Here is a 26,770-nt window from a genome sequence, read left to right on the forward strand (position 1 = left end):
CCACATGTGGTCATTACCTCTGGCTCATCCAAGTCCTGGCTTGATGGTGGCACTGAGCTGCTGAGCTGGGCAAGGGAAGTACCCAAAGCCCTACACCTCTAAAGAACCTCTGCTGCTCTTGGCACCACTGGGTGCACATCATGAGGAAGCACAGCTGCCTATGTCAAACTTCCTGAGGTGCTCAGAAAGGCAAGAACAAGTCAGACAAGAGAAGGTTCTTCCTTCCTCATGACCTTCCTCATTTAGCATAGAAAAATCCCAGATTCTGCTTAGTCTTGCCTGTAAAATGGCAGAAAATCACCTTGCAGCATCAGGGACTGTAGCCAGGTACCAACTAGATATAGCTCAGATTCACCAAGCCATCTATCACTGTCACAGCTGTGAAGAAAAAGAGCTTTGTCCTGCCCACGTGGGATGCACTTCCAAGCCATCCTTGTGCTATATCCACGCAGCCCCACCCCAGTGCTTTCTGCCATGGCTTTCCAGCAGCCTGTCCTCTGAATTCATTGCCTCAGCTTCTCCGTAAAACAGGGTCACTGCAAGAGCACGGCTGACAGAGGGATTACCTGAAGAGCCACAGCTCATCAGTGGTGAAGGACAAAACAGTGCTGAATGTCCTTCCCTGCCAGGGCAGCAGTGGTATGTCACTGGCATGAGGTGCTCCCCCGAGGGACACGTCCTGCTGTGGTCTGTGCACAGACATCACACCTGGGTCTCACACTAACATGTGCCCTTTTGTGTTTGACATGGGGGTTTTGCCTCCAGAAGTGTAAAATGTTTGAGTGGGGCATCTGCCTAGAAAATAAGTTGGTCACCTGAAAGCTGTACAAGTGATGTTAACATCCCATTTTAGCTGTGGGCTTTTCACAGCATTCCTCTCTGAGAGGGAGCTTTGGAGCCTGGACCAGTTTCAGATCCATCCTTTCCGATGTCTTTATTTCCAGAGAAAGGCCTTGCCACTTATTTAATCTACAATCAAAATGGTGGCACAGTTTTTAGCACACAATAATCTCTGAGCTTCAGTGTTTTGTTTTCTTCTCAGTGAAGTTTGCAGTAAAAGTTTAAAGACTAAACCCATCTTTTTGTTTGACTTGGCATTTCTTCCCTGCAGCTCGTTTTGTGCTGTGTGGGATAACACAGGTATCAGCAGTGCAGAATGATGCTGTTTCAGAAGACAGGCTGAAGTTATATCCTGTGCTGGCAGAGTAGTGCAAGCCAGGTTTCCAAACTCCATAATTAAACCCTGTCCTTTGGGTTACTGGCCAAACAACGGGAGGAGGAAATCAGACCAAGGAAAGGAAGCTTAGACTTGTCTGTGGGATGGCTGCTCTGGCTGGGAAGGAAAGTTCAGAGAGGAGCCAGCAGCCAACCTCCCAGCCCAGTAGGATCCACACCAAAGATAATAATACATCCTTTGCCTTTATTGCCTTTGAGTAGATTGCTTCCTCACAGGAGATTTAGATTTATGCAGAGATAGCTTCTTGGCCTATATGCCTTGACAGGTTTATGGGAGTGAGAGGATGAGTATTCCATCTCTGTGTGTTGCATCTGCTTAATTTTGAGGTGTGCACATGAGAAAGAGGGGAGACTCAAACCCTGGAGCAGGTGTGAAGCACACGTGTGCTCGTGGCACAAGCACTGGGAGAGGGTGGTAGTGAAAGGTGTGGCCTGGGACAGTGCAGGGAAATCAGGTCTGTGTGAGAGGGAGATGGGAGAAATGCGCTTCAAAGAGAGCAAAAGGTACAAGAGAAAGGGAAAATGAGAAGACAGCTTTAGACCATACAGGAGGGAAAAAGAACAAATGCCAGGAAAACAAAGATTTGACTTCCTAGAAAGGAAATATGAAATGGAATATGTGAGCTCCTCTTAGAGAAAGAGAGCACTCCAGGCAGAGGGTTATTTACCGCCAGCCGTGACTAGTCGCTCTACATCTGTCTCCATTTTTTTCTCTTGAACAAATTCCCTTTTTGGATACTTTCTTCCTGCTTTGCTTCCCTGTGATTGCCCCTGTAAGTGGTCTTTGGAGGGCAGGCTGTATGCTCAGAACATATGTGCAAACTGGCAGGAGAACAGAAGAGGACAAAACCACTCTGTGTGCTATTTAGATTAGGCAGTGGATGCTTCCCCCGTGCCTACTCCCGGGGTCCCCGCTGTGTGCAGGATACAGGCTGCACCTATTGTCCATCCACAGCCCTTCCTCTGAGCTTTTACTCGCTCTGCTGAGGCACCCTGATGTCTGTCTCATGTGGAGACTTTGCTGGGTGTAGATCCTCCGTGCTTCACCCACCTGGGTGTAGACCCTCGGTGCTTCACCCCTCAGCAGCACAACCTTCCCATTCGTGGCATATCAGAGTTGTAGTGATGAGCAAAGGACTCAGCCTTGTGTTCTTTAGACCCAGATACTTCCTGCAACTGAGGGTGCAGCACTCTCCTTGTACGTCAGACGTGACAGCCAAAGCAAACCCCAGCATTAATCCCATGTTCCTTGTACTGTACTCCTTGAGGCTCACATCCATTTACCTGCACTCGAAAGCTCCTGGGGAGCTCTCCGACCTAAAAAGGCTGGAGTCTGCCAGAAAAGATGAATTTCCTTTCACAACAGGAAGGCTTAGGAAGTAAAACAAAGCAGACATGTAGTAAATTACTTCTGCTTTTCAAATACCTTTTGCGGTATCCTCCTTACCATTACTTTATCTCAGCACTTTCAGTACATAACTCTTGTTAACTGAGAAGAAGGGCAAGAGAGGATAAAGATGATGTTAGTAAGAAAATAAGGCAGCATCACACTGGCTTTGAACTCCTGCACAAAGCTGGCCCGTGTTCAGTTCTGTGGCAGCTCTGCTTGTAATGGGGGTAAGCCATAATTACAGGTATACGTTTTTTAATTCCATAATAAGCAAAGATTGAGTTAATGTATATCTGTATTCCACTTATGCATTTTTTTAATGCGTTCTCTTGATCCAGTCCAGGAGTAATGTTCGCATTGTGCTCCATCAGTCATTTTGTGAAGCATGTGGATGGAATTTGCCAAGTCTGCCTCCATTGTGTTTCTACAGCGTGGCACGGAAAGAAATGTTTAAGATGCAAATTCAGAGTATCTTATTGGTTTCTTTTCTTAGATCTTCCACTTGTTTCTTTACTTATATCTTCTACCTGTATTCTTAGATCTTCTACTTGTATTTCCACATGGTAGTTTAGTCCTTCGAGGACAGTAATCCCAGGAAAGGTACATGTTTGTACTCCTTGCACTTCTTGAGGTATCTGAGGGCACAAACAGCTCTGCTCTGGTTGTGGTCTTGACCAACTTGGTTTGCAAAATGGCTGGAGCTCTGTGGTCCTTCTTCCACTGAAAGACTGGTGGGGCTGCTCATGTCTTGGTCATCCCCTTGTCCCAGCTCCACCCTGGATATTCCATTCCTGTCCCGCCCTGCTGGGCCTTTGTGTGCCTTCACCTTGAAAACCAGGAACCAAATGAGACTTTCAGTGCAGAAACCTTAAGGAATTAGTAATACTACTTGCACTGCATGGCTCACAGACATATCCACAGTTCCAGGGGCTTAGGATGTTGATAGTTTTATATGAACCTGCAGAAAGCTCGAGAGCTCCCCGTTAGACCTCTGGACTCGTCTGTGGTGATAACGATGTCATTAAAGCTGGCCTCTTGATTGCTCTTTAAACCACCTGGGCTACTGCTGCTTGTTCCCATGCCACCATCTATGGGACCGTCTGAAAACAGTTTCTGAGGAATTTCTATGCAACTGAGGAGCTGAGATCTTATTTTGGAGTATTTCCCTTGCAGTGGCAGTGACCCCTAACTTAATGGTGCCGTGCCTCTCCCCATGGCTGGTTATGGAACAACCACATGCAGGCAACCTAACTCTTGTTTCAATAATGCTTTTCTTAAATCTGGCATGGGCTTTCTCCTCAGCATGCAAGAAAACTTCTCCATATTTACTGAGGAACTTTTATTTATGCCATATGCATCAGAAAAGCTCATTCAGGCATAGTTCAGATGACCACAAGAGTATGTTTTCAATTTCTGTTTGAAATTATATCTTGGAAATTCGAGAGAAAGTGGTATAAGGGAGATCCTGGATCGTGTTCTTTATGCCCTAAGCACAGTTGTTGCCTGGCACTGCCTGGAAGATAAAATATGTGTGGTGTGTCCCAGCATCAGCGATGAAGAGTGTGTCTGATCTGTCCTCAGACAAAAGGTCTGTGGGCTCATCAAAGGCCTTGATGTCGTGCACTAACTCAGAGCCCAGAGAAGTTTTCAATGATTGTGCTGCGTTACTGCCAATGATTCAAGGGACTGACTGCAGAAAATATGATGAAAAGCAAGAAAGCCATGTATTATACAAAATAAGGAATAGAAAAATAATCCCTTTTCACTGGGAAAACATTCAACTTCAGACCTGGAGCAGTCAATGTCAAGTAATTCTCTGGCACTACCTTTCAGTGGCTTGCTGCAGTGGGCAGTTTTCACTGGATCATAACTAGACACAGGAATTTCATGATCTTTATTGATTTCCCTGACCTGAACTATTTGGATACCCATAGGCCTCCAGAAGAAAGACAAAGCCTAGGTAACATCACTTTTCCCTAGACCGGAGGAGGTCCAGATCCAGGATCCCTGCCGATTGTATTTACTCAGCATTTCCCAGATGTGACATTGAATTGCCGCCGGTTCTCGGCGTGTGAGGTCAGGGAGTCCCAGAGCTGTTCTGCCTGTACCTGCCTCGTGCAGCAGCTTCATTACACACCTCAGCACATCTCCCAGCAGGCACCAGTGCCATTTTTTCCTCCGTTGAACTTAATATCTTAAGACAGTGGGAACATTTCACACAGAATGGTTCAGGTTGGAAGGGACCACCGAGGGGTCATCTGGTCCCACCTCCCTGCTCAAGCAGGGTCATCCCAGAGCACATGGCACAGTCTTGAATATCTCCAGTGAGGGAGACTCCACACCCTCTCTGGGCAACCCGCTCAGGAAAGAAGTTGTTCCTCATGTTCAGGAGGAACTTCGTTCTTTAACACAGAATTAAACAAGGCCCCACGTGCATGCAGCCGCCTAAAAAGCTGACTCCAAGTGAACAGGTAGATGCTTGAAGTGAAATGTATGATGGGAACACACTTCAAGGAACTCCAGCAGCTGTAGGATACAGAGCTTTTCTTAAATGTCTTTTTTTTCATAGAGTCCATGTGTTGCCGTATCCCTGCTCTCTGCATTACAGTATCCCATCAAAACACAAGCTGCCCAGTGGTTTTCAAGAACATAAGATTTTTCTTTTCTTCTAAGAGCAATAACACTTATCAACTTTTACTGAAATACCATATCAGCTCCTTGTCACTGGCAGTCTACAGTTCCTGCCGCTAAAAGTTTAATGCATTTACAGGAGCACTTAGGCATCAAGACTTTGATATCACAATCTGTTAGTCACAGGTGCTACATGATAGGTTTGTGTTAGCACATTATAGATCTTTTATCAGATACTGCACAAAATGTGTGTGTTTCTCTGCCAGGCAATCAGAATCAGGCTGCTGCATAGCTGATGAGTTACTCACCAATATAAGTTGTTGTTTATTTTAAACAGAACTTTCCCAGAACTGCAGCTTAATGGGTAAGTTAAACTCTAATTGGTCAAGGCCAGTGAAGACCAGGAACTTAATGGAGCCAGGAAAAATGCAGCAGGTCTATGGTGGTGCTTTGAGCATTGTCAGTCTTTTGCAGTGGCATTCGTCAAGTCAAGTGATTAACATTGCTCATTTGCCATTGCAGACAGAGTCATTTTGACAGCAAATTACCACTGGATCAATAGCTCAGCTTGTCTTTGGCAATTCACGTAGTAGCATGAGACCTGTGACAACATGCCATGCTGCTGGCAGTGCTGCCTCCAAATCATGGAAGGAAGTGGGAGGAGGGGGGAGAACTGCTCACCAAAAAGTCAGTTCAGATTGGAAAGTTCTAGATGTTTTCACATCCCTCCAAGGCTCCTTTTATTTTTTTTCCAGACACTGGACAACACAACAGACTTGGCCTTGGGGTTCAGCCTAAACTGTACTTTCCATTTTTAATAAAATTAGTAATCCCATGCAAGTGTTGAAGCACATGCCTCAGCTTTGCTGTAATCCCCTGAGGAAAACATCCCTTCAGCATGGGCCCGGAGAAGTCGGGCGGTTGGTCAGTGTTGTGGCTTTGCTTCTTGCATCTAATTTCAGATGTCAGGAAATGCATCATTTTAAAATGGAGCTGGAGCTGTAGGAGTTCTGAGTTGAAAATGCAGAAAGAATTTTCCTGTAGCTATCAAACCAAAGTTGTTTTCAACTGGCCTGGTGCTAACAGCACCCCTACGTGCTGCTTTCACTGACCTCAGTGACCTAGAGGAAAGCAGATCTTCTGTGCAGTGGCACGAGCAGGAGGTCACCTGAGGTATTCTTGTCACCACACACAATTCACATCACCTGCATCATTTTTTTTGACGTATAGGAAGGGTTCTGTGCATGCAAAACTATTCCCTGACAAAGGCTTCCCAATGAGAGCAGGATTCCTGGGATGGCCGTGCTGTATTGGTCATCCATGGGCCTGACCTTCCTCAGATGTTGTTGGTGGCCAAGCAACATTTTGTTGCCACCTGTTGTTGATCAGAGAATCAAAGAATCACAGCATGGTTTGGCTTGGAAGGGACCCTAAAACCCATCCAGTCCCATCCAGACACCTTCCACCATCCCAGGCTGCTCAGAGCCCCATCCAGCCTGGCCTTGGGCACTTCCAGGGCTGGGCAGTCCTCAACCTCTGTCCACAACAGCCCACAAAATGTAGCTTAGAGCAAGGACAGTGATGTGGCTTGGGCTTCACTTTTGACACCAAGTGAAAGCTACCACCTTCCTTGGCACGGAGACAAAAGCAGACACTTTCTTTCCACAGGTGAGCTCTGAAAGACAGAAGCTCCTCTGGTCCTCTGACTGTGCCTGTGCATTTCTTGCTGATCTGGGGTCTGTCAAACCTGTATCTTTGTGAGCTCCAGACAGGTCTCCTCTGACCCAGAGATCCTTGAAGATCATCTGATAGTGCAGCATGGGGCTGTTCAGTTGCAAAATGGCATTAAACACATTAAAAGTAGTGTAACTGTCTTCCAAAAATTGAACTAGTCTTCTTATTTGCTTCTGGGACCAATTCAGGATGTTTACTTGGATCTATAAACTCTCCTATAGATTAGATCTTGGTTGGGAAATGGACTACATTCCTTTCATGTGCTGTCTTAGCACTTGAGATCAGCAGACTTGCTTTTTCTAATGTGTTTGGGAAGCAGGAGCAATATTTTATCTCCTGTGGTATGCTGCTGGTATAGAAATGTTCAGGCTTATTAATTCTTCAGGACACAGGAAAGTCTTCATCACCTGTGTAGGCAGTCATGGGAAAGGACCCACTGCAATGACTCCATTGAACTCTTTCTTTCTTTTTTTTTTCCTGAGGCAGCTGGAAAATATTAGTAATCTTCAGAGCCCATATACAGTACATATTGAGAGCCAGTAAATGATGCATATTATTGCAAATTCCTGTGCACTTCTGCATTTTATAAAACAGATAACTAAAATACTCACCTAGCCAGATCGGTTCCCCCAGGGATGCACATTTCCAAGCAGAGGACAAACCAAAAACACAGAACAGAACAGAAATTAGCCAAATAGAATGTCTAAGTGTTTGAAACAAATGGTTTTAAGATCACTGAGTAAGGAGCATGACCTCCTTTTGCATCAGTCAAGGCAACTGTGAAACTTTGTGAAAGAAGCTCACCCCAAAACAGATGCTGGGCTATCTTAGGTAAATAAATTACCAAAAAATAATAATAAACCCCCCCCCTACACTTTTTACAAAGCACAGCTGTGTAAATATTGCATGAGACAGGGGAGAGGGGGAGAGATGTAACATACACCCTTTTTTTATGCAGAAGTTCTGCTCTGGGCACTGTTTATTAACATTCCCAGTACAACCATCACTCCAGTGCCTAGCACACAGTGCAGCTACTGTACTCCCTGCATATGTTTGATCTTGGCTTTAGAGGAGAAAACAGGCTTTATTTTAAAGGAAACATTTTCACCCAAAGATAAAAGGTGCAAGGAAAGGTGTTAGGAGACAGGGAGACTTAAAGAATCATTAAATGGTTTGGGTTGGAAGGGACCTCTAAGCTCATCTTGTTCCACCCCCTGCCATGGGCAGGGACACCTTCCACTATCCCAGCTTGCTCCAAGCCCCCTCCAAGCTGGCCTTGGACACTTCCAGAAGATGGTACAGGACCAGGTACGGGAAGAAGACCATATCTTATCTCTTTTTCCCATTCTCTTTCCCACACTTTCTGCCACACTGACTTTAGATGTGCCCCTGCTTCTGCCCCAGGGGAGGAGCAATTCTCCCTAATTTCCTTGTGCTGGATGCCTACTGCAATTTTCCTGCTTCTCAACTTCCAGGTACAGCACATTCCAGCTACAAAAACTGGCATTTGCCCACAGAGAGGAGCAAATGGCTCTTCTTAGCTAGACCAAAGGCTCACCTTATGCAGGTCACTGTCTCTTACAAGAGCTGGTGGTGGACACTTAAGGAAAGGTAACAACAGCAGGAGAGGCATCCAGTGATGCTTTTCAGAGTACGGCCTCATGGATTTTGGCAGCAAACAGCTTGGTTTCATGAGCCAGAGGTTCTGTTCACATCTTTGTGTTTGGCTGCCTTCAGTGAACTTTCCTTTCAGAGATGTGCTTTTAACCCATGCTTTATTTTGGCCTCCACAACATCCCGTGGCAGAAAGTTCCAGTTTTACTCTGTGCTGCATAAGGAAGAACCACTTCTTTTGTCTGTTGCCTGATCATTTTGCTGGATGCTTCTTAGTGGTTTTCTTTTTCACTGCCAGAAGCAGTGAATAAATCATTCCCCAGTTACTTTCTTTACTTTCCTTCAAGTTAAGTGCTGCCCCAACACTTTGACCGCAGCAGTCAGCGAGCACAGGGAAGCACAGAAATCCATCTAGCAGCTTGTTAGCTCAGGTAACAATTTGGCTGAGTGGCTGCAGAGCCATCTTATACCTGCAGGAACATCTGTGTGCTGTGACAGCGGCTGTGTGTTCGCCCAAAGTGGGTATTCTGTGACTTCCACCCCAGAGCTCATGGTGTGAATGCAGTGACCCCCCAGAGAGCCTAAAGAAGGGATGATGTTTAAGTTCTTTCAATTTCCAGCTCCAAAGAAACTTAAATCTCAGCAGTGTCTTCATCTAGCATGGCTACAGCTCTGTTCTGGTTCCATCTTGCTCAGGGAAGAGCAGGAGATCCACAACCTCCTCCACCTCTGCTTGTTCACATCACTCCAGCACAGCCCTACTGACATCATCCTTTCTGCTCTTCCCTTACATCAGTGCCCACTGCTATTTTTAGTGTTATATACACCAAAAAGCGTAACATTAGAGATCCTCTTGGTAAAATTAGCTGGAAAATTATAGGCTGTTTTACTGTTTTGTGCATAGTCTTCATTTGCCTCAATAGGATTTGTGCACAGATCTTTGAACCCCCAAAAGCCGGACAAGTGAGGTGGTACCTGCAGTCCTCAGCTTCAAGAGCAGCACTCTGGAAAAAAATGGGACTGTTTTATATCAGCAAGGGTTGGAGGCAAAGTCTTAGGTTCCACCTATAGGAGGGAAATACTTTTATTTAAAAAAAAATAAGGATTTACAATCAACGAGATTTGAAAAATATGAATGTATGGATTATCTTTCTTCGCATTTAGTGTTTTATTGCAGCAGCCCACGTTTGTCTCCAGGAGTATTATCCATGATGCAGCACACTAATGCACTACCTTGCTCTGAACAGGAGAAAGCACTTTGGATGTAGTCCAGATTTAACCCTGTCTTAGGGCTTGCTTTTACTTTTACCCAAAATAACAGCAAGTGGAAGTAAAGCATCATCCTGACTCTTCCTTGGGGCGTGGCCAATCCTGCGTGTGAGGGGCAGCTTTGAGTCAGAGGGTGGTGCTCAGTCCCACTTGGCTCATGACTCCACTGCCTCGCTCTGCCCTTTCAGCCCCTACAACCCACCTCTGTTCTCCATCCTTGAGTGGAAACCCCTCGGCTGCATGTAGCCTAAACCTGCTTTGCAAGGAGCTGCTTCTGGCTGCCAGAGGGAAGGTTCGACATCTGATATCAGATTGATCCCTGAAAACACCCCTGTCATCCAGGCAGAATTGCAAATTCTGTCTGTTTGGAGGTTTTAAAAATTAAAAGATTCTCCCAAACAGCTGTGTTTCTTATGCAAATCCCCTGCCAAATGGTACCTTGTAAAAGTGTTAAAGAAATTGTTTGTCCTCTGTTAAAAAATGATCATCCCGAAACCCATTAATTTGGTGGGGAGAAAGGTTTTAGGAGGACAAAGCAGGCTTACAAAGTGCATTTCTCCCATGCCCTGTGAACTGTTGTGCTATTGTGGTTTTACAGTGCTATTTCTCCACTTTTGCTGGATTTTTCTCTTTAATGTTATGTGGAAAACCCTGAACAAAAACTGGCACTTAATTCTGAGTAAACAGTGGTAGCGACTGAATAGAAACTTGATGTCAAATATACAGCCACCCTGGGAAAGTCAAAATCCATTGCTTTCTCCTCTCTTCCAGTTGTGTCCTCCTTAAGCATATTATTCATAAAATTAGTGATTTAAAAAGGCATCGAAACATTATTTTTCATATTCATAGCGTCACTTTAAAAAAAAATGGTTAAAAATCGATTTGCTGGCCTCTTGGGGAAATGCTGTAATGTTTTTGGCTGTCTCCTACTTTCTGCTGCCAGCTAAAAGTACCATCTGGCTTGTTTAGGGCCCTTTTCCATATCAGGTGCTTCCAAAATTCTCCCCAACCAGAGGATTGTTTCGTTGGGTTGCTCTGCCTGCTGAGGCATGTGTCCTGGGCTGGGAATCCTACTGCTTCTGTTCCCTGCCATCTTGCTGACAGTGGTGTGTGTATGTTTGGGCACGGATCTTGCTGCCTCTCTCCCGAGGACATTTGCATCATTGTCAGCTGCACATATTAAATTGATATGCAGGGCTCAGAAACACGTATCCCATCTTTTGTCCCTTTGTTTGTGCAATTGTTGTGGTTTTAATTCTTCTTTGACACCTGGAATATCACAAAGCTGCTGATAATCTGTTGGCTACTAAGGGAAATGACATTGATAGAAGGATAATGTGTGTCAGACTTACATCTCGATAATTGCAGACACACCCCGAACCCTCGCAGCTCAGGGAATGAATATCCTAAATCCATTATTAATTTGGAGAGTCGCATGTGGCAGTTGGCTGTGGTGTCATCCTCTCGCTGCAAGAGTCACTTGCAAGGGATTTTAAGGCAGTTTTGGTTAATTCTGCATTGCTGTGTCGATTTATGCCTCGTACGAGTCGTTTTTGGTGCGTCCTTGCTGCCATTTCGCGGCAGTGTGAGGAGCTGTAACAAAATGGGGTTGATGTCCTAACTCCTCATGGAAGGAAGGCAGCTCCCCATGTGCCTTCTCCTGCCCAGGAATACCATCCCAACGAGCTGAGAACTGATGCTCTCTACGTGGTACCAGTTGACAGCAGTCGACAGTGACACTTTCTCCTCAGGATTCTTTGTTTTTCAAATTTGCTGGTTTACTTGGAAATAGAAACCCACCCCTAAAGGATTTATGAGTAGATTTGAAGCACTGTAGTTGCAAAGTCTAGGCTTGATGTGATTGTGTGGGAACAGGAAGGGTGTTTTGGAGCAGCTACTGCCATAAGCTGTCTTGTCCTATTTCAAAAATGATCTGTGCCATACACTGCTGACTTTTCCTGTCCATCCATTAAAAAGTGAATTATGAAGAGTGCTGAGACAAACAGATAGGAGTTTAACCTTGTTAGTAAATATCAGGTAGCTGATATATACTGCTAGAATGTTACATCACAGCCTTGCTCTTCAATATAAGTTTATGAAATTATCTTGTTACTATATAAACTGCCTTGGCTGGGTACATTCTTCCAGAGGGTTATTGTTTGCTGGATGCTGGCACAGTAGCATGACTCCGAAGAGTCAGTTCACGATCTGGTGAATTTTAAAGACTTGGGAGATGGCCATATCTATTTTTCAGCAAAGGAATGAAAGCTTTTTTTTTTTTTTCCCCTAAGGTATTAAAAGCTTCAAAAGATGTGCTGAAATGAAAAGGAAGTAATGGCTAAAGCCTGGATGGGAAGTAGTGCCTCAGAGTTGTTTATTTGCTTGTTTCCCCCAAAATCTTAATATTTTAAGTACAAGTTAATATTTTAAGTCAAATAAACCTGTTCTGTGAACTAGTAAGATACTTGAACTATTATCACAGATTATTCATTTATTTCTGTGTGAGTGCAATAAAAATTTTACAAGCTGTAATCTTGTTCTTTTAATAGAGAGAAAACTATGCAGAATATGTTGCTTAGAGTATTAGATAAGCTGCAGTATGTTAATCAAATATTTTCATGATATGAGGGCAGTTGAGAAAACAGTACAATTTTTGCTAATGGCACTGGTAAGTAAACGGATCTATCATTACATTGTCATGAAAAGTGACATTGAGCAGAAACACCCTGCCAATCCCTAGAAGATAAGCATTTAATGTAATTAGACAGACACTGTCTCCTTTGTTGAACGTAGCATTAATCACCCAGAGAAGTCCAACTTTATATGAAATGGCTTTTTCTGCTATGTCTTTGTATTAGAAAGCTTCTCACACGGTTTTGCCACGATGATATGTTTGAAGAAATGACTGCAACAGCTACACGGGTTTCCTCATGACACATTTCCTGCTGTTCTGTGTTCCATAATATTTAATTCTTTTTATTTAGCAGTGTTGCATTATATAGCTGCGACTTGTTCCTAAGTCTAGAAACCTACATGCAGTTGGAGCTGAACCTCTTTGAACCAGTGTAATGCATTCAACTTGTGAAATACAAAAGCAACACAGATAGCTTCCATTATGTTCTTCAGTCCTTCCTCTGTGCTGTTAGCACAGGTTCATTGTTATGGCATAAGCAAAATGTTTCTTGCCTCAACTGCTAGTCCATAATATCACACACAAATAAAAGAAAAAGAAAAAGAACTTCTTTTTATGAAAATCTCATTGTTAAATGGATGAAAAATGTTGCCCCCTTCCAGAATTCATTGGCACTACATTTTTTTTTCCTCCCTTTTTTTTTTTCTTTTTTTTTTTTTTCCCCCTCTCTCCTCTGTTGCTTGTAATTTGTACTGTGAAACGCTGTCTGGTTATGAACTGGTATCAATTTGAGTCAGTGCACAGCTGTGTCTTCCCACCTTCTCAGTGGTGCCGAGGGCTTTGAAGGGAAAGAAAAGGGTTTAGTCAGAGATGACAGCAAACTTCACCGGGTAACAGGTGGAGGTCAAGTCGGTTTATTTGTTGGGCTGAACAGAGTGCAGAGATGAAAAATCTTTGCCATAATAAGGTTTAGGAAGAAAATGCTGACTAGTCTAAGCTTTGATTCCAGCTGACAGATCCTTTTCTAGTGTTCATTACTTGATTTCACAGTTCAGGCAATTTTAAGAGGCTTAAAATTATGTTTCTGCTCTCCTCTATAAAACTTTTCGATCACTTTCTAATTTTTGCTTTAAGTAAAGTTATAGGGACTCCCTGATATATCACTCCTGCCTGTAGACTCTTACAAAGTCAATTTGCCATCAAAAATGTAAGGATAAGCCTTTTTTTTTTTTTTTGATCCCTGCTTTTACCAATTCTTTTAATAAATGAAGTAAAAAAATTCACATATAGGCACCGATTTGACTAGAAAATTAAAACTTTCTAAAAAACCCCCTGAAAAGTGGATAGTAAACTAAGCAGGATGCTGAAGAAGCCAGTGTTCCTGTCTGGGAATATGGGATTTCTGTGTTAGTGAAGCCCAGAGCGCTGAGTGTCAGTCCCCGAGTGCTGGCGAGCCGTGCTCCGTCCCAAAAGGGAGCCACAGGCAGGCCCTGGAGAATCAGAGCAGAACGTGCTGACATTGTGTGGCAGTGCTGGGACTGGGGTGACCTGTCAGCATCGCTGCACACACAAAGGGATTTCACTGGGCCGAGCTGCCAGGCTTGGGGTCTCTCCGAGTGCAGCCTCCTGCCCTTCCCTGTGCCAGCTGCTGGGAGGGACACAGAGGCGTTTCTCCTCTCCCACCCTTTTTCTTCCACCACCACCACCTGCTTCCTACCTGCTGGAGTGGGCAGAATAGGATTATCTTTAGCCATTTGCTAAAATCTTCCCCCTCAGACTTTCTATTACTTCTGCATTCATTCTTTGCAGGAAGAGGAAACTCACTGGTCAAACCCTTGGACACCAGAATAGTTGCATGCAGTTTCCCAGGGAGCCAGATAGCTCTAAAGCTTCCCAGTGAGTGACAGTTTCTCTCTTCTATTCTTCTGAAACATGTGTTTTACACATATACTGAAAAATGTTAATATCAATTTACAGCCAGATTCTTGCTTTTTTTTTCTTTTTTTTTTTTTTTTTAAGAAAGATTTTAAAAATCAAATCTCCCAAAGTATTTACACTTAGAGCACCTCAGCACACATGTCACTTTTTTTACGTAGGAAAAAGTGTTGGATGCTCTTAAACACAAAACATCATTGGGCTTGAAAGCTGTTAGCTCATTCTGAGTTAGTGGCAAGAATGCTGGACTTGCCAGCACCAAACTGTGAAACCTTTTCTGTGTGACTGGTAGAAATCTCATGGGGGTAGAAATCAAAAAAAAAAAAAAAGGGGAGGAGGGGGGGGTGTAAATCTGTGCATTTGGATTCGAGCAGCTTCGATACCATGATATAAACTTTGTCCTAGAAGTCCTTGAATCACAAATCATTGGGAGAGTGTTTTGGAGAATTATCACTGTATGCTTTCCCTGGTCTTTTACTCTTTTCTAGGCGTCCATTAGTTCCCACTGTCAGGGAGAGGATTCTGGACTAGGTGGATCCCTGTAATCTGATTTGGCATGGCTATTTTTCTGTGTTCCTAAGCTCATGAGATCAAGTTATGTAGGATTATTTCATAATGCCAGAGCAGCAGTTTCTGAGGTTGGACAAAGCTATCTAGCAAAAGTGTCTGATAAAAGAAAAATCCTATCCCATACTGTAGCTTTCTTGGTCCAGTGAAGCAGCATCCTCACGCACACAAATCTTGTAAAGTTGCTTCTGATAGCTCCCTGTGTCCCTTGGTTTTTGTAAGCTAAAGTGCCATTTTCCTTTTTACAGCTTAATTGAACCTAAATGCACCCATTTTCTGCAATGTGGTATTTTGGTAATTTCGCTATTTGCTCGTAACTTTTCCCTTAAGCAAACTGAAAGCTTCCCCTTTATCACTTCACTGGGCCAAGATTTCACACAGTATCCTGCTTGCTACAAAATATGATAGTGTTCTCTCTCACCTTGTTTCTTTTTTCTTCTTTTACTTTCTTTTATAAAATCAGGATATCTAAGAAACCCCGAACACCGCGGAGCACTTCATGGTGGGTGTGCTTATTCAAACAATGCCAATGCTCTTGTTCTCGGTGCACAGACTTTTTGTGTTGGTTGGGGGGGATGTCCCAGGTGTCCCCTCTTGTGTGGATTCTCCGGTGTCTAGTAAGGACAGAGCTCGTGCCAAGCACTTTGCCAGAGTGCCAGCGCTGGAGGGAGCACTCACATGTCACCTTTGCCCTTGCCGTGCCTCTTTTCGTGGAATTTGCAGGGAGATTTCCCCTGGGAGCCCTCTGCCTCTCTGTCAGGTGTGTTTTCACCTGTTCAGTGGGTGACAGAGGGGCTGGGCAGCTCCCAGGAGCAGACCTGCAGGCAGCAGGGCCATCCAGGCTCCTCTGGAAACGATGCCAAAGCCAAGCTGCCGTGCTCTGCCTTTCCTCAGGGGATCCTGTAGCCACTGGGAATGCAGAGAAGGGAGGCTGATCTCACCTGTCTGATACCACCTGTGGGGAAGTGGTTTCAGTCTCTCTGCCTGGGAGCTGCTGGTGGCAGGTGCCCAGTGGCATTCCAGTGTGCAGCTGGAAATGGGCATTCCCAGGAAGGAGCACAGCAGCTGTAGGTCAGCTACAAATTGTTTCTGGTGTTACGGAGAGTTCGGTCCCGTGACTGTCACACCCGGGCAGTCAGAGGGTGGAAACACAAAGAACCACTGGATAGCAAAACATAACAGTTCCATGAGTACACTCTCGACCTGCCAAATTATAAATCCCTTGGTACAATGCACACGAGTTCACTTTGCAACTCTTTCTTCCTTTGGAATAACCTATAAACTCTTCACCTCAAATTGTGCAGAAATCAGGTGGCTTTACAGTCCGTGGTAAATCACCTGGGCTATTTTCAATCCTGGCCACAGCTCTTTTATTAATTAAAACACATGTTCAGTGGCAGTGTACACCGATTAAATCTTCAAAACCAATATTAGCACCAAACTTAGTCTTGTCATCATGAAAGTCATTTGAAAATATCACATGCAGTAACTGAGGTCACAAGTCGAGAAAATCTGCATATTTACCCATCTCCATCTCATGCCTGGGGTGTTTAGCAGCCATCATTGTTACATATAGCCTGGGTAGCCAATGATGGTTTGATGACATGCAAATAACGAGCAAATGATTTTTCAGAAAATTAAATAAATAAAACCCAAAAAATTTGACTCCATCCTCTTCAGTTACTAAAATTCCCTTTAGTATCACTTGCAATTTAGGATCCATATGCATCTCAGGAAGATATAGTTGAAACATAAATCTATTCTGGGTCTTTTACTTGCAAAAATATCATACCTCAGCTATAATCATATGCAAAGACTTTTTAGAGGGCTTTGTAAATGCCATCCAAATTTATGATGGCATTTTTTGCCTTGCAGCTATAGATGTTCCATCCCCAAAGCACCCACATAAAGGTATATTCTCCTATGGATGGCTGCAGTTTGTCCCTGCTGCTATATCTAATCTGCCAAGTGTGCTGAAAAACTCTCAAGTAGCATTTGAAATGAAACAAATGTAGTCATGAATTTTAGACAAGATGTCTAAAGACGTCATTAGAAATTTTTTTTTTCTTCTTGCAATATATATTTATACAATGGAAAATGATGCCGAAGCTGACATTAACTCAAAGGGAAAATTGAACTGTTATCCTGCTGTTTATTCCTTTTCTCATTAAAGTTTTTAAATATATAACTCATGAAATTATGTTTTGAAGAAATTGGTAAGATGTTGAGTACTAGTTTATTAGTTATTGAAAGAACTGCTTGGGTGGCAGAGCAGGAATGAAGCCTAACTTAAGTGATCTAAAACAATCCAGATGATGCTGTAAACACAGACACAGACAAGGTAATACACTCTATGAGAACGTTGTACCAAACAATTTAGGCAGACTTTCATGGGTAGGATTTTAAAATAATTGTGAATGTTGTAGTGCTCGGCTTTAAAATTCTGTAGGTAAGGTTGTCCATCACTACAAACTGGTATTTCTCCTTCATAAATGGATCAGTGCTCATTTGCAAAGGAGAAGTTTCAACCTTCTTTTTCCCTAAGTGACATCAGAATTTTGATTCTAACTTGAATTATCATTTTTGGCTAAAAATTGCTGAGGAGTCCAAAAGCATTTAAAACCTAAAGCCATTGAATCCATTTAATGCGCCTTTGGCACCTCTCTCTCTCAGTCTTTTTTGAACATTCTGGTCCTCATTTTAATCAATCTCTTTTTATTAAGTTCTTTGGCTCATTTACTTGTACGTGCATTTGCTTTATTTTATTTGGAACATTTCTTTTGTAGTGTCTTGAAAAAGAGTTGTGACATTTCTTTTGGATGGCTTCTTAAGTATCTGGCAGTCACCTATGATACGATGTTGATGGGTATGGATAGATTAGCTCTGTTTTCCTGATGATCTGTCAGATGTCGAGTTCTGAGGAGACTGGATGTGTGTGTTGGTGATGCATATGCAGCAGTTTGATAAGTGGATAGAGGGGGAGCTTTCGTTTTTCTTCTGTAAAATCACTGTTTATTGAGCTGGATTTAGCCTTGTGAAGCGAGGTGCTCCGCTGGCAGGTAGTTAATCAGTGATCATGGTAACTCCGGCTGCAACCAGGGGAGCCAGTACCCATTCAGAACGTAGAAACTAAAGAGCACTTCATTAGGATGAGTGAATTTCCATCTGTGTTGTATTTTGTGTATACTGGAGCAATTAATACAGTAAACTGATGGATGGCAGTCAGTGTGATCGTATCTCGGCTGATGACAAAGTTTGCTCAGCACTAAATAGAACAGACTTACTATGACTGGCAGGAGCGTAGCCGTCAACATTTCTAGAAGCTTGAAATTAGGAATTCCCCAGGAGGAAAAAAAAAAATAGCAGCTGATCAGCATTTCTGTTGATACTGATTTCAGTGGAATTGCTGGAATAATTCACACATGAGGATGAAAATTCCTTGAAAAAATGCTTCCCATATATCAGTTTTTTTCTTCAACAGCCGACTTGTTTTTCTGCATCATCTGTTGGTTCTGCATGTTGTCGAGTTCATGGTCCACCTGGTAATACCTGAGCTTCCGTGGTTCCTTTTCCTAGTGTGCCTTGGGAAGGAGGATCCAGACCATGTTTCATTCATAGCTTTTGTTATGAATTCTCCATCAAGAGTCTAGTGGCAGAGAGCTACTGGGAATATCAGGATAATTATCCAAAGGTCTTTGGAGATGAATATGAGCTGGTCTACCAATGTAGCTAACGAGAGATGGAGTTGTTGTGTGAGATGTGTGCAGGTAGAATAATGTCAGTAATTAATCAAGTGAAATTGGATGGATATACAGGTGTAGACTTGCAGAGAAGGGGGATTGTTCTCCTCTTGCTGTGACTCTGTTCACTCCATCGAAGTTAACCCTGATTTTTCAGTAAGGCACGTGGTAGGTACATGGAAAAGAGGTTCGCAGATATTTGTTTGTTCTGGGAAGGATCTGTGCATTCAATTCTCACGCATCATTTTCTGGTCCATTTAAATATATATCAGCCTCATACATGAACATTTGAAGACCTTTAGCTGTACTCAAGGAAGACTCTTATGTGGTGCATTTCTAGTACTGGCAAACATAAGGAGGTAGAGGAATTAAACCCATCACAATGCTCCAGTGCCCCTTAGAAGATGAGGAACACGAAGTTTTCCTGTGCACTCACTGATTAAACTTGGGCTGGAGGTTTGCGAAGTGCAGAGTTTTGGAAAGTCTTTCTGCGGGACTTCAACATCCAATGGCTCCAGTAACCAGAGTCTCTCCCAAGGACGAGGATCCCATTTGCGCTTGCATTATGCATTGAGCAGAAGGGTGTGATGCATGATGTGGAATGAACAAAATAACTTGTGTGTTCAGGGAAATGCCAAATTAATGAAAATTCAGAAAGCTCTAATGTTGAAAAGGCACACAAATTCCTTGATAGAAATATAATGCTGCTAACAGTTTCAAGATTATTGTTGTCTGAATTTTCTGCTTATTGTGTACTGCAATTAAAATTCTTCTCAACTGAAAAACCAATGTCAAATTAATATTTCCATTTGGAAAAAAATACAAAAGTATACACCTCTTGTTCCATTTAGCACCATCATGGTCTTTGATCAGGTTCCCTCTGTCCAGTGAAAAAAGCAGATTTATGTTAATGGGAGCAGGCTCAGACCATATATGTTTGGCATACATACAGAACCACATGAACACAAGTACAGTAAGTTAAAGTAACACACCCACTCAGGCTTCCATCTGCGTTTTATGCCACAAATCCCTTTATTTTCTTCTTTTATTTAGCAATTAACTTCTCCATTTATTCTGTAGTTAAAAGCTGCCATAAGATGAAAATAGACAAAGTCTGATTTTCCTCTCTCACACTCTAAATAACATTCAGAGGAGACTCAGACCTGGATTCTGAAAGCTGTGTTCCCTAAAAGTGCCAGGTGTGACTGTGATTTGGACAAGAGTCCTATCCACAAAATAGTAAGGAACACTTTTAACCCCCACCTGGGCTACCCAGCCGTTGTGTTCTGGCTGTTCTTGTTTATTCCTTGCTCGGAGCAGATGGATAGAAAGAGGCAGGGAACGGGGAGGATCCTTGGCTCCATTCCCTATTCACCGGCCAGCGCAGCTGAGACGGGCTGGGGGATATTGTAATTTGTTGCTGCCCTGCACCAGAGAGCAGAGAGAGGAGAGCAGGGACTCAGAGGTGTCCTTAGAGCTGGCACTGCCCCTTCCTTGGGGTCCTGTGAAGTGCTGAAATCTGGTCTTCAGTGCAGTGGTCCCCAGTAATCGCTGGCTCCCAGGACCAATGCTGAGGAAAGCCGTGCAAGGCAGCAGCATCCTCCCAGGATGCATCCCCAGCTCTGCCCGAGCTACCTTCAGCCTTAACTTTTTAATTTCCTGCATCCCTGAGCAGCACAGGAGGGACCCTGCGGACTGGGGGCCACTAAATGTGTTAAAACTCATTAGGTACGGAGCAGAAGACCCTTAAAACTAGCCAAGGGTCTCAAACGTGGGTGCCAAAAATTAAACACCTAATTCAATATTTAGCCGTCTACCTTTAGTTCCTTCCTCATAGTTAATATCCACTGTGCCGCCTCAGAGGTGGCCTGATTTTCATAGGCACCAGGCACCTACAACTAACTCAAGTGCTGAGACTGCTCACCCAAGTGAGACTTGTAGAATTCAAAGTTTTTCTGGGTGATTAAACCAGAGTTCCCTTGCTCTCAGCTCCCGACCAGAGCTTCGATAGAATGACCAGCATTGTAACATATGGCTTAGCAAGGGGAGGAAAAAAAAGAGAGAAAGTGAGTATTAGAAATGGATGGACTAAAGAATACGCAGGATATATCAGGCACATTAACCAAACATATGGTGCTAAATGAGATATTTTTTTTAAATTGCAAAAAAATTGACATTCCTGGCAGTCTCAAGGATAATGTGACATGGCTGTGATAAATTTAGAAGAATGGGACATATTTTGGCTTGTTCTTGGAAACCTTTTTCTTGCATGCCGACTGTATTTCTTCTTTTATTAACCCATTCAAAGAATGTTTGAATTTTGCTGCTAGAGCACCATGCTAGCGCAACATAAAATGTGAATGATGCTAATTGCTTTGCACTGCCTAACTTTCTGTCATACCCTCCCCTCTTAAAGGACAAAACATGCTTTGGAAATGAGCTGGCAAGCTCATCTTCTTCTTTCTCTTGGTCAATATTAAGTGATGTAATTAAGCTCCTGTTTGCATATTCTTCTGAACTAGGAAGCAGCCATTTTTTTCTTGAGATCTGATGGATGTGATCACTCAAAATAAAATGTGTCATTACAAACCCCAAACAAAACAAAAACATGGTATAGTTGGACTGCTCCAAACCAATACATTTCAAAGTACCCTGGAAAAAAAATAAATAAATGAACCAAACTTGTGATAATAATGGCAATCAGAACGATAACAAACAAATAGAGCAAAAGTAGCAACCAATTACCAGCGCTTCAGTTTGTTTTTCTGCTCAATTTCCCTGCATGGGGTTACATTAAAATCTCTATTTTCACATGAAAGCCGCTACCTCGACCTTATAAAACCCATCCCCGTATGAACATGACACTGCTCAGCATTGCCACATTCAAGGTCATTCATCAGCTTCTTTGTAGCTCCTCAAGTTCCAGTGTTTGGACACAATCACACGAAACTGCTGCAGCTTTAAACCAAATTCCACTGCCTCTGCCCCTTCTCCCTGCTGTGGTTTAGAGATGAGTCCTGCAGGGGTTTTTTTAACGCAGGGGTAGAAGAAAAGCTGTTTCATTTTTTTAGAAGCTTTATTATCTTCGCCATAACCCTGAAGAGGGTTTGTAGCCAGGGCAAGCAGGGAGCTCCTGAGCCAGCTGAGCCATAGAGTTGAGATCTCACTCCTTCCCTGACCTCTGTCACCACCCCAGGGGCTCAGGTAACTCCTGTCCCACTTGGATCCCTGCTCATGGGCTGCGCAGCCGTGCTCTTGGAGCAGCTCCCATGCTGGCAAATTTTACCGTGGCCTTCCCTGTCCATAGAAGTCGCTTGGCCTGCCCATGATATTTTGCACTTAGGGCTGGGGTTGACACTCCTTTGGTGTCTCCATCCCCAGTTCTTCCATCACAAGGAAATCTGGGTCAACAGCACCGTTAATTCCTTTGAGTGTCCTTGTCCTGAATACGGACATTCCACGACTAAGTTACATCCCGTCGGAGCAGAAATTCAGCAGGCTGCACTGGAATATTGCACTGAAACACCTCAGTTCCATCTCCTTTCCACTCTTCCCCCCAAACTCAACCAGTCTCTGCTTTTGTTCCTACTCCAAAGTCCTTAAGACCACATTAAAAAAAAAAAAATAATAATCCCCAACCCAATATTTTTCTTGCACCATAGTCAGTTCTAAACTTTGATTTTTAAAAGGTTAAGTCTGTAACCTTTCCTGCTATGAGGAAAAAGCCACCACAACAGCAAACCCTGTAGCAAACAAGTTTCGAGGCAGAAAGCTGCGAGTACAACACTGGAACTCAAACCATTCCCTTACTTTATTTAACTTACAGCAGTATAAACTCCAAAGCCTCACTGAAACCATTAAGACACAGCAGTGCAGAGTATAAAGTACAAGAAGGCTCCTGCATATTGCAATCAACATCCCAGGGACTATAAAACTAGTCTTATTAAATATAAAGTTAATAATATAGCCCAGAGATAATCTTGTCCAGGCCTCTCTCTTTACTTTTTTAACAATTAAATACTATAAAATACAGAGTTGGAAATAAAATTAAATTACTTTGCTAGTGAAAGTTCAACTTGCACATTACCTGATATTTTGCTTTTCCACCTGAAATATCAACCTTTGTTTTGCTATATCCCTATGGATATGCAGGATGCCTGATGGGCTGTATATAGTGGAAATTTTGAGTTTTCAGGATACATTCTGATAATCAGAACACCCAGGTGCATCTAGAACTGCAAAAATATAGGCTAGTACAGACAAACATGCATACTTTTCATTTATATACTGTAAAATTCTTTCCTCCAAGCATCTACCATACACAGAAAAGACTCAGATTTTACAAGCCTGTTGCCATATATTCATTCCATTAATTTCTTTGATTCCACAGCCTTGATACGGCATCAACAGGAGTTATTCTCACCCCATACACCAAACCAGTCAGATGAGCACCACACCATTTCTGCCTGTCCATGGCAGAGGTTGCACCCAGTGACAACTCAACTCTGATTTTCATTGGGAGCTTTTGATATAGTTCAAGGGCATTATAACAGCTCTGAAATAATTCCAGTGCGGCTTCTAATATCAAGGCAAAAATACCATTCACCCTTTAAAAAAAAAAATTTGAAAGCGAAAGGGAACCACATAAACATGTAACTTTTAAATACCTTTGAAGTCAAGAGAGTGAGGGGAGGCAGAGTTTGAACTCAGAGAACTCCATTCTCTAGTTGTGCCTTGAGTCGTGCGGCACATTTAAAAGATCCATTTGCAATAATCTACTAAACCAAGGAGTGAAAGACAGAACTCATAAAAAAACCTGTAAAAATCCAAGTGCTCCAGCTATTACAGATTTCTAAAAATAAAGCAGAGTAGGTTTCAGTAGCAATAATAAGCTGCATCTTACCCATATTTCAGATTTATAAGAAAAATATGGCTGCCTTTTAGTACTCATGGCTCAGAGCAAACCATGGCTGCTTCTGCCTTGAAAAAAACCCCACAAATAAAAGTGAGCTCTCAGCTTGCTGTTGTGTTGCATTTCATTTGTCCTTTAAGTGTGTCTAGCTGCTCCTGCACCCCCTTTCACAATGCATAGGCTGTCGTTCCATGACCTAGCATTATTAAATTGCACTTATCAATCATTCTTGCCAGGAATGCCATCGCCAACTACATTAAAGAAGTCAGAGAAGTCTGGTTTCAGCAGTCCCTCGCCTTCGCAGACCTCCTCCCTTGGAACGGCTTTCACACAGCACCATCGACCTGTCATTACAGGACCCAGAGGTGAGGCCTTTCCCGAGAGCCCCCAGGCATTAAAGGGTAGCCACGGCACCCAGTGGCCGTGCCAGCGCCGCTCCACGGAAAGCCATCGCCACCTGTGACCGCCCAGCGAGGGGCTGTGCTCAGAACCTTCACAACCAGGAGGGTTTAGGTGTCTAGAGGCTGGTTCTGTTAGGCTGGGCTGCTTGGGAAAGCTCCTGATGGCCGCTCAAGGTGGAAACGCTGGATTCTGGGGCCTTGGGGTTTTGTTGGAAGAGGGTGGGGAAAGGGACAGGAGGTGTTGCAGGGAAGTGTCTTCTGCTTGTGACCATTCATCACGTTGACTCGGTCCAACTGCTCGAGATAGGGACCCATCCATCACTTCTGACCCACACCTGTCTTCCAGCCCTGTGGATTTCCTTCTGCACGTCATTTATTCTCGTGCTGTTGGTGTCAGTGTGCCTTGTTAGGGGACTCTTGAAGTTGGTTCCTGCAATACTTTGGCTGGTTTTCTTCCCAGTACTCTTCTGACTGACTTTCCAAGTCAAAGAGATGTCCTCTGGGTCTAGATGTGCTTATGTATTTTTGTTAGAAAGATGCATTTGCATTTAGCCTAGAAAACTAAATGCAATACTGAGTTCACATTTGAAAAGGAACTCACTTGGGCATAGTAAGAGACACGAATGAATCCTCTTACAAACCTCTTTGGAAGATACAAAAATAGGAATGAATGGTTGTGACATGTTTCTTTCTGCTATGAAATTTTGCCTCATTTAGAGAAGATTATTAAGGAATTGGTCGAATGGTGGAGCATAAAAAGGCATATTAGCAATTCATCCTAGAAATTATTTGGAAATGTCTGTTTGGCATCAGTGTGGTTTTACTGAGGGCAGCATAAACCAGAAGGAGCCTCTTTGTCTGCACAGTCCAGGTGATGTGGTGAGAAATGGTGCAGTTGCACAAAGTTGAAGCAAGGTCAGACTTGCACTTCATGAGGTTTTGTGCTTTGTTAATTCTGCTTATTGTAGTTTGATTTGTTGTGGTTAATCCATAAAAATTATTCATTATCCTTAGACATACACCTACATCCTCAGAAGATATTTAGGCATCTAAGCTCTATAGAGATTTCCCTTGAAATTTGGATCCGAGCTGTCTGGCAAATATATCCTCTTTTAAAAGCCTTGATAATTGGTGATACAAGTATGAATAATATGAAGCTTCCATTAACATTCTATTCAGTGCACATCAGCTGACTCCCAATTCCTGTCTTTTAGAAGTTCAGCCTTTTAGATTTCAGTTGTTGATTGATTAGTTAATAGGCCTTTCTTTATTTAGCTGTGTTTTACCTCACACTAATTTTTTAAGATCATTGACTGCCTTTGTCTGCCCCTGTTTAGACCCTCTCTGCTTTGGATTCTTGTGTGGTTGAGAGAGGAAATGTCTCAGTGGTGAGGCCTTGTTTAAATCTCATCTACAGTCTGTTTTCACAAGACTTTTTCTGTGCACTGAGGGATTTCCATTGGCAATGTGAGAAGAACATTCAATGGGAGCCAGAAAAGCAAATAGAATTATTACAGTCCCAAATTTGGATTGTTTGGAAGGAGATGTTCTTTACTAACTCCATAAAGAAGCAACAGAGCTTTTAATCATCATGGTTCCTAAAAAGTTAACCAAAACTGCTCTTCTGCAGCATCATTTAGAAGCGTCTTCTGTTTTATGCTCATTCACAAAGTCTTGCAGATTTTCAGGAAAAAAATCCCTCTACATCCATCCATGGTTTCTTTAAATGCCATCATCCTGAAAAAATCTTGTCCCAGACTTCATTCTTTGTTCTTTTGGGACATTCCTCCTCAGTATTCTTCTTCTACAGCACGCTGGCTGTGTTTATTTCCCTGCCACAACAATCATTCTGTTAGTAAAGGGTGATACACTGAGATGGATTATTTTCTGCAAATCCAGCTTTGTTCTTTATCCCATCGCCTCCGGCATACTTTAGGGACAGTAAGCAGAAGAGAGGAGCTTTTCAGGTATCAGAAGTGGCAACATAAAGAGTATAATGCTGTCGTATAAGAGGATATAATTGAGAGATTCACATCCACCAGTAGTTACTGGGAGTTGTGCCTCGGCAGAAGTGATGGTACAGCACACACAGGCTAAATTCCCTTTGGACACAGGTGCGTTATGTAAATGGTCAGTGGCAGGTCATTCTCAGGGGTCTTTGGCAAACAAAGAGCAGGATTTAATCTCCATTCTGCAGAGAGATTTCAGAGAAAGGGGAGTTGTGAATAAGTAGGTCACCATCAGAGTAAGCTCCTCAGCCAGAACAACGATCACAGGGAGGTTCCATCTCCTTCTCATGTTCGTATGTGCAAGTTTATCACTTGGATGTGTGTATGAGATGCATTTGTAAAGCATGATCAAAATAGACAGCAGAGAAGAAGCTGTAGACTATTCATGGCAGGTGTTGTCATTGACAACCAGTGATTTATAACTTCTCGGGAATATTTCCGAATCCTTCACACGCTTCCAAACATCCCTTAGAATACACTGCATGTCTGATGCTGGGGTATCCCAGGGTACTGAATGCCCTTCCCTGTGATCCCCACAATGAGTCATTTTGGAAACAAAACTTCCTTTGGAGGAGGAGGAAGATCCTTGAGAGGATGTCTTAGCTCTAAGGTGCTCCACCCGATGAAGCAGTTGGAAAACCTCTGCTCTCATGGAATTGTCTGGATGTGCTGTGCTGTGGAAGGCTGTGCACTCGTTCCT

The 26,770-nt window shown here is 43.1% G+C and overlaps 1 protein-coding gene across 13 annotated transcripts in view; it reads left to right on the forward strand.

Annotated features, from left to right (window-relative positions):
• The window catches only part of NFIA (nuclear factor I A), a 344,509-nt gene that overhangs the window by 273,781 nt on the left and 43,958 nt on the right, over positions 1-26,770 (forward strand). For 5 of the 13 annotated variants that reach the window (XM_042030839.1, XM_042030837.1, XM_042030838.1 and 2 more), the window contains 3 exons: positions 14,316-14,402; positions 15,472-15,510; positions 23,897-24,025. The exons of 2 other annotated variants lie outside the window; for them this stretch is intronic. In XM_042030839.1, the coding sequence (XP_041886773.1) occupies positions 14,316-14,402; positions 15,472-15,510; positions 23,897-24,025 (255 nt within the window). The remainder of the gene's footprint in view (positions 1-14,315; positions 14,403-15,471; positions 15,511-23,896; positions 24,026-26,770) is intronic. 6 more of the 13 variants (XM_042030841.1, XM_042030842.1, XM_042030845.1 and 3 more) reach the window with 4 other exon arrangements.

The sequence above is a fragment of the Corvus kubaryi genome, unplaced genomic scaffold (genome assembly GCF_017639235.1).
Source record: "Corvus kubaryi isolate FWS band 111438036 unplaced genomic scaffold, C.kubaryi_AGA036_p1.0 37334, whole genome shotgun sequence".
NCBI lineage: Eukaryota > Metazoa > Chordata > Aves > Passeriformes > Corvidae > Corvus > Corvus kubaryi.